This window comes from Saccostrea echinata, unplaced genomic scaffold, assembly GCF_033153115.1.
Source record: "Saccostrea echinata isolate AGI-Se365-2 ecotype Australia unplaced genomic scaffold, CSIRO_AGI_Sech_v1 ptg000014l, whole genome shotgun sequence".
Taxonomy (NCBI): Eukaryota; Metazoa; Mollusca; class Bivalvia; order Ostreida; family Ostreidae; genus Saccostrea; species Saccostrea echinata.
Genome location: NW_026889763.1, coordinates 1629731 through 1638763, shown reverse-complemented (window position 1 = coordinate 1638763; position 9033 = coordinate 1629731). Strand labels below are relative to the sequence as shown.

Genomic DNA, 9033 nt, shown 5'->3' with positions numbered 1-9033 from the left:
GGTGATAACACTTATCATCGGTCTGGATTATTTTCAGAGAAATTCTAAAATGGGACTCATTGCCTCTGAACCCATATATCAAAGCATGTGTTACGGTGTAAAATACGACTTTTCGGACTAATTATAAATTACTGTGTAAATTAACTTTTCGGACTATGTGTAAATTGTTATAAAAACTTTTCGTATATTTCGGCAAATGTGATAAATTCTATAAATTCCGCACAGCTTTAATCCTACCTGAGGCAGTCTGACATGGACAGTTAATCCCCTAATTGATTTCTGTTTATATTTATTGTCACTTAATCTTTCATCTTCTTTAATTCTATTATATACATGCCGCTAAAATGTCACCAGTCGCTCAATAATTGTTGATACTTGATTTCTTTATACGTTCTTGTTAATCCCTTTATTTTGTCATATCTTTGTCCAGTATGTATGTTTTGTTGTTAAAAATTATAGTCAGTTGGAATCAGACGTTCGGTGCTGATACATTCCAAACTCATGTAAAAGTATATTCTATGCTGATTCTATATAAAAGTACTAAAACTATAACGCGTGTTGGCTTATTGGAGGTTTTATGAATGTGGGTTCAACAATAAGAGGAAAACTCACGGTTGGCCCAGAATTAGAATTGGACGGACAAGTTCATCCCGTAAAACTTGGTGGGAGAAACCTAAGGGTAATGACACCCGGGGCTGCTACATATACTTTGTAGTAGTCAGATCCTGGACCTCTACAAGAGCCAGAAAGCGAGTTTCCCCAGATTTTGACAGTGCTGATACAGATGAAGCAGACGTACACGTATTAGGACCAGCCATGGAATATTCTTTCCGACCGCAGTGGAGACAGAAGAAGTTCAACTTCCCTTCGTGTCAGCATCCAGTGTGCGGAAGGTGTGGAAACGTACACCCTAACGTTTTATGTTTCGCGTTTAACCAGAAGTGCTACAGATGTCAAAGAATTGGACATTATTCTAGGATGTGCTTCACGCAGATTAAAGAATCAAAGCCAAAAAGTAAGGGCAAAGGACCGGTTGCTAGCAGGAAAAACACTCGAGACATGAAACGACTGTGCAAGTATCTCGAAAATAAACGAATTCTGCGAGAATTGCCATTCAGTTCTCTTCGGGACAGTCAGTTTCGTTCAATATGTGATAATTCGTGTGTTCTACGAACTGAGCTGAAAAATCTAAAAATTCAAATATGCAATGCAAATAAAGAGAAAAGGAGTTTGACGGCCGAATTAACAAAAGCCGAATCTGAAATCAAAAAACTTCAAAATCAAAATATGGTTATGAAAAAGAAGATGCAAGAACAATCTAACAATTCTAATGATAACATCTATCGTGAGAAAATTCGCAAATTGGAAGACGACGCGCACGGTGACAGAGTGATTATGGACTTAATGCAGAGGAAATTGAACGAGATCGGAAAGGAACATAATCAGTATGTAATGCAAATTCAGGCAGAAGCTGTGAAAACAACCAAACAGTTAAGGGAAGAAAACAAAGCCCTGCTACAGACCATCCGAACATTGGAAAATGAAAAGGATCATTTGCTCGCCTTGTTTGTGGAAAATAAACAACGATATCAACCACGTAGACATCAGGGAAGACCAAGAAGAGGCCAGTTTTATTGAAAAAAAAAATCAAAACACGAGGACGTGTTTTACGCGAAGGCGGAGCATGTGTTACGGTGTAAAATACGACTTTTCGGACTAATTATAAATTACTGTGTAAATTAACTTTTCGGACTATGTGTAAATTGTTATAAAAACTTTTCGTATATTTCGGCAAATGTGATAAATTCTATAAATTCCGCACAGCTTTAATCCTACCTGAGGCAGTCTGACATGGACAGTTAATCCCCTAATTGATTTCTGTTTATATTTATTGTCACTTAATCTTTCATCTTCTTTAATTCTATTATATACATGCCGCTAAAATGTCACCAGTCGCTCAATAATTGTTGATACTTGATTTCTTTATACGTTCTTGTTAATCCCTTTATTTTGTCATATCTTTGTCCAGTATGTATGTTTTGTTGTTAAAAATTATAGTCAGTTGGAATCAGACGTTCGGTGCTGATACATTCCAAACTCATGTAAAAGTATATTCTATGCTGATTCTATATAAAAGTACTAAAACTATAACGCGTGTTGGCTTATTGGAGGTTTTATGAATGTGGGTTCAACAATAAGAGGAAAACTCACGGTTGGCCCAGAATTAGAATTGGACGGACAAGTTCATCCCGTAAAACATGTAACGAACACTGTGAAAACAGACAGTTGAACAGATACGTAGCTCTAGTATGTATCAGGGTTGTACCTAAGATCCAGGGGCCAGGGAATCCCCCATCCCCCATAATAATGTAATTTCCCGGTTATTTTGGTATTCACCTTAAACTCTCCATTAGGAGAGGAACCCCAGACCCCTTCTACTTTTTTAACGTCCCCTTCTATTTCAATTCTTCGGGACAACCCTGTGTATAAACATACATGTATCCCCCCACCCCCAAAAAAGTTTGCCTTGCTCTTCAATATTATTGTATACACACAGTAATCTATCCATCAGGAAATGAAATTAACATTAAAAAGGCTCGAACAGAGAGTCTATTACACACTCACCTATCCGTGTCGCTATTTATCACACCTGTGCAGGTACTTGTCAACAGGATAGAGATCACTCGAACTGCTATGGAAAATTCGTATTGTTTGCTATTTCTATGAACACATCCAAATTAATTTACTGTATATTCTTTATCTCACGTAAACTTTGACTTGTCAAGTCGTAATCCCCGATTTCTCATCTCACCGGAAAAATTACTTCCTTGTTTTTTCGTATCTATTCAAGTACACACACTCAGAACCCCTGTCAGTCGTCTTTTGCTCGTTTATTTATATTTACTCAACGGTGGCCCGTATAGCAATCGAAGAGGGAGTTTTAAATTCCGAAATGTTTCAAGTGCTATGCAGGTAATGCAAAGAGAAACCCAGAGTTTATGTTTCACCCTTCCCAAATCCACTGCGTTCACGATGGAAAAAATCAGTGACCGAATTCTTCTAAAGGGACGGCCATTTGAATCGGGGGAGGGGGCGGAGGGGGGTCTGGCAGATTTTGGAGACTGAAATAATCATCTGTCCTCGAAAATGTTGAAAATTAATAATCTGTCCCCGACAGGTAAGAAAATAAATAAATAAATAATCTGTCCGATGCTATTCCCTCTCACGAAATAGAGTTTTGGAGTCTTTGTTGTAATTTTTTTTCTTTTGCTTAAAAAAGAAAATAAATAATCTGTCCTTGATCATCTTGAAAAAATCAATCTGTCCTTTACTGGCATGAAAATTAATAAACATCTGAATCGAAATATTTTGCCAGGCCCTCCCTCCCTCTCAGAATCAAATGCATGATATGGCCGTCACGGTCCCCTAAGTATGGCATTAGATTGAGGCAATCCCGTAGAACGCGGGGGCCCTGAGTATAGTATTTTGCTATAGTAAATTTCCCTTTATGCTGGCTGCCCCCCCCCCCCCCCCCCAAACCACCATCACCACCACTTTTTGTTGCAGTAAGGCCGAGCAATGGCAAATTCCAGGATTTGGACAGGTATAATCAATTACGTTTTTTTTTTTTTTTTTTTTTTTTTTTTTGCTAATCTGATTATGTCTACATAAATAATTATGCATGATTTGGGAAGCATTTTCTACTCGAAAAACTTTTCGACCACGATTGAAAAAAAAAGTGTAATATGGAAACGACCAGGACTTTCCAAAAATGAAAGTCAAAGGGCTATAGAGATGAGATAGGGATGCTAACCGCTAGCTGCTCACAAAAAGACTCGTTGTTCATATATGTGATACATAAATTGTATATACACATGTATGTATGGTAGTTACTTATGGGACGTATGTCTTTTGCATGGTTCAATAAAATCTAATTTTAAAGTAAGTGCAGATAGGTTAACGGTGTGGAAACATGGAAAAAATGACGAATTAAAAATCCCCAGTGATTCCATTCGTCAAAATACTCACACTTTCTAAAGAGGTATAGTAAACAGACCGTTGAAGGGGCCTGGACACAGCTGCATTGTTTACAATCTAAAATTTAATTCTACAGTGTATTTTTTTTTATTCAAAAAAATTAGTTTAATGAATTGACAAATGAATATTCTGAGAATTCAATGACAACGACACTCTTCTTAATATAGTTTTAATATTTTTCAGAAATACACAACAAAATTTCTACTTTTCTTAGGTATAAAGGTATCGTTTACTTTGTGTAAGTGCAAAGATATGTGTCAATCAAACGCTTCCCGAAATTCGTAGTTTTAATAAATCCCAGATAAAAGGAGTTCCTGAACACGCTTTTGTTATATTTCGATGTGAAATGCTCTAGCAATACATAAGTCATGATAATATACTGAAAATCATAGAAAATTTTAATTCAAATCTGTATCCAAGTTCTTTTAATATGTTTCCATTAATCGCAAGCCTTCTAGATTAAGAAAAATCGGCACTGTCAACTCATAAATATTACCATGTTTACTTTATACTTATGAGGTTAAATCGAGGTATTGTCATGACTTTGCTGGAACAGTTTACGTCATCGCTGGCTAAATTATCATACAAGATTTGACAAAATATTTTTTAAAAAATCTTTTAAATCTAAATACCCTACCAATATGAGGTCTGAGGCTTTGCACTCCAGAAATAAATCTGTAATGCAAAAAGTTATTATGTACATGTATTGAACTTAGGTCAGTGCATGTCCTATCCATGTTAACGTTCTTAAAATATCCTCTAAACATACTGTGAATATGAACTTACATTTCAAGATAAAATCATCTCCTATCACAAAAGACCAAAACAAAACAAACAAACAAAACAAACAAACAGAAAAAACAAGACAAAACACCCCCCCCCCCTCAAAAAAATACACAATCATCCTTTATTCCTAATATAGTGCATAAAAACTGTCGAGAAAATTTTTTTTAAAAAATAGAATTAAAAGCTGCTTGAACGGGAAGCCATACTTCCTTAAAGAAAACACAATTATTCAGAACAGAAAATAAAAATCCTTCCTGATCTTCCTGATATTCTTATATCTGTTATCAGTTTACAGGTTATAAACAAAGAATATGTCAAAAAATAGAAAGACTCCAGAATGAATATATATATATATATATATATATATATATATATAGAAAGCACAAAGAAATTCACTTTTATAAGGATACCCACTTCCGCCCCAGCCCGGGGTTGAACTCTCGACCTACGGAAGCTGTCTCCTAGCAGTACAGGAACAGCGCGCTAGACCGCTCGGCTATCTAGGCAAGTCAAAAAACTTGCTTTCGATGCCGATGGAATTCTCGCGGCGCTGCCCTACACTACACGGTCATAGAGAATGGAAGTGAGATACAGTTATTTGGACATTAGTTTTATTAGAGGATCGTTACCAATACACGTTGTAATGAAATTAATTTTTATTTATAAAGCACATTTTACAACAACTCTTAAACTAACTTAACTTCCCTAATTAATATTATTATATATTAATATTTCTTCACTTAGGGCAGTTATGTTAGTTTAAGAGTTGTTGTAAAATGTGCTTTATAAATAAAAATTAATTTCATTACAACGTGTATTGGTAACGATCCTCTAATAAAACTGATGTCCAAATAACTGTATCTCACTTCCAGTCTCTATGACCAGGGCAGCGCCGCGAGAATTCCATCGGCATCGAAAGCAAGTTTTTGACTTGCCTAGATAGCCGAGCGGTCTAGCGCGCTGTTCCTGTACTGCTAGGAGACAGATTCCGTAGGTCGAGAGTTCAACCTCGGGCTGGGGCGGAAGTGGGTATCCTTATAAGAGTGAATTTCTTTGTGCTTTCTATATTAATATTTCTTCACTTAGGGCAGTTATGTTAGTTTAAGAGTTGTTGTAAAATGTGCTTTATATATATATATATATATATATATATATATATATATATATATATATATATATATATATATTCAATTCAATTCAATTTGTTTATTTACCAATTAAGGGCCCTCATGGGGCAAGAAGAAAGTACATTGTAAATTAAATTTAAACATTTATATATAGTCATATACATGTTACACAATATACATACACAAAAGAGAGAAAGAGTTGCATGATTGATAGGAGAAAGACATAAAAAAGAAGGAATATATTCTGAAGATAGAATGAAAGGCCTAAAGCTTTACTGAGGTTTTTCTTCTTCATTTTAAGTATTTTATATCTATCTATCTGTCTGTCTGTCTGTCTGTCTGTGTGTTATTAAAGAAAACTTCAGGTGAATGGACAGGGCTCATTCATAAACTGTACACAGTGTAGTGCAGATGTGTTTATAAAAGGATGGATGTACTTCTAGAATTAAGACTAGTCTTACAAATCACTGTTTCCTGGAAGAAATACTCATCAACAGAAGGAAATCTAACCTAAACACGACCCTTCAATATGATGTAATTTACTCCTTCTAAAGCTTTGACTAATAAAAAACTATTTCTCCAATCGAATACTGCATTAATTGACAACTGCACAAGCACAGACGGGGAAGATGAATAATTTTAAAACCAGTTTTACTCTTTTTCCTGAATCTTCTAAATTCACAGTAACCACTTTACTATTTTTAACTAGATTTTTTTAATCACGTCACATTGTACTGAACATGATTATATTTCGTGTGCATATTCTTATTATAAGGAACGCCCAACCATATACAAATATGGAGATAACAACCAGTAATCCAGGTCAAAACTCCATTGAAACAATACAAATCGGGAGCAAAGCAAACACCGGCCTCCCTCTAAAAAACATCAATGTTGGGATCAGGTGCCATGGAGGAGTAAGCATCCCCTGTCTACAGGTCACACCCGCCGTGTGCTCATTGCCATGATCGAGTAAACGGAAAAATCCGTAGACAATACATGTTTAAATAATGGCCTAATAATTTTGTAATAACTTTGTATTTAAAAATATGTTTTTGACTTATTTAACATGTAATTAAGGATGGGAATTCACAAATAAATCAAATAAAAGGAACGGAAAGTCTCGTTATTTCTGTTTAAACCATAGTCATGTCCTATAAACCATTTGTGAACCTGAGAGAATTTAAAAGAAAAGTGGAAATCATATTTAAATTTTTATTTCTCTTTATTAATAAAGAGAAAAGCATTTAAATTTTTTAAATCAATTTTACCCGTATTGCTGTCTCAACAATGAGTGTTTTTAACATGGTAATGAAATATTTATTTTCAATATATAATAGAATATGTAAAATCGAGATCTATTTGATCCCAAAAAAATTATGACATGTTTTACGTTGTACCTGACAATAAATTTAGATTTTCTTTACACCCACGCATTACAAAATATGAAAATATCATGGACGACCTCGTTAGAATGGGAATTATTTTGTATAGAATATCTGTTCAGTTTTGTTTGTTTGTTTGTATGTTGTTTAACGTCCCTCTCGAGAATTTTTCACTCACATGGAGACGCCACCACTTGCCGGTGGAGAGCTGCAAATTTTGTCCTATACTCGGCACTTACGGCCATTGAGCAGCGAGGGATCTTTTTCGTGCCAGCACCTACTGCGACACGGGACCTACGGTCTCATCCGAAGGACCGGTCTCCACGTCCCACAGTGGGATTCGAACCCGCAACTTAAGGATCAACTCCTTACTCCGCGACTCTAGAGCAGACGCTCTAACCACTGTGCCACGCGGGCGACTATCTGTTCAGTCTACCAGCATTTCGACCTCTTTTATTTTGTTTCTAAAGGAACTTCAACAAGTTTCAAACAATAGCCGACCAGATTACATTATTTGCCAAAGTACACATATACACAATATGCAATGAAACAAACTTCGTTGTTATATAATTTTTAAAAGGAAATCTTTTGCATTATGTACTGTTTATGCAAATTTTTAAATCTAACTGCATAAAGATTATGTTTTGTCCTTTGAGTAAACTTTAACTAATTTCTTTCAAAAAATTTCCTGCTCAGCAATATACCGGTAAAATGTATATGTGATATGATTTCTTTTAATATTGACAAGAATTAACAAGTTCTCTTTTTGAAACATTGAATCATAATTTTATTCTTCTATGTCTTTCCATGCTTGTACATATTTCTTTCAATAAGAATAATCGCAGTTCTAAAAATTAACAGCTAATATAAGGCGAAATCCATACTAGTAAAATCTAAATAAAGCAGTCAACAACGAGAGGTTTATAAGGGTATATTATCTCTACTTAATGTAGCAAGCGACAATATTTACCTACCCTCACCTCAGATGTTTATATTGACATCGTCGGACGGATACCCATGGATGTTCTCGTCCTTAATTTATGGACAGATACCCACCAGTGACCTCTTCTTCTACTGACCGTCGGACGGAAACCCACGAGTGACCTCGTCTCTTGCTTATCGTTTGACGGATACGCACGGGTGATCTCGACAATTATCGACGGACGGATATTCATTGACGATCTCGTCTTTTCCTTATCGTTGGGAGGATACCCACTGATGATCTCGTCTTTTATTTGTCGTCGGAATGATACCCATGGAAGATCTCGACTTTAACTCATCGACGGCCGGATATTCACAAATGATCTCGTCCTTTACTCACAGTCAGACAGACATCCACGGGTGATCTCGACTTTTACTTAAATTATCGACGGACAGATACTCATTGACGAATACCCACAGATGATCACAGATGATCTTACCAAAGGTGATCTCGCCTTTTATTCATCGACGTATACCAACGGACGATCTCGTCTTTTACTCGTTGTTGGGCGGATACCAGCAGTTTATGATGTCTTTTACTCAACATCAGACGAATACACATGGATGGGTCTTTCACTAATGACAGACGAATACCCATCGATGATTTCGTCTTTTACTCCTCATCTAGTGGTGATTTCGTCTTTCATCCATCGTTAAAAGGAACCGTGGATGATTTCGACTTTTGTTGATCGTTGGACGAATACCCACGGATGATT

At 35.9% G+C, this 9033-nt stretch overlaps 1 protein-coding gene across 1 annotated transcript; it reads left to right on the top strand.

Annotated features, from left to right (window-relative positions):
• The first annotated feature begins 978 nt into the window (after positions 1–978).
• LOC133186974 (uncharacterized) lies at positions 979–1638 on the top strand. Its single transcript, XM_061322352.1, has one exon. The coding sequence runs from the start codon at positions 979–981 to the stop codon at positions 1636–1638; it is 660 nt and encodes a 219-aa protein (XP_061178336.1).
• The last annotated feature ends 7395 nt before the right edge of the window (positions 1639–9033 follow it).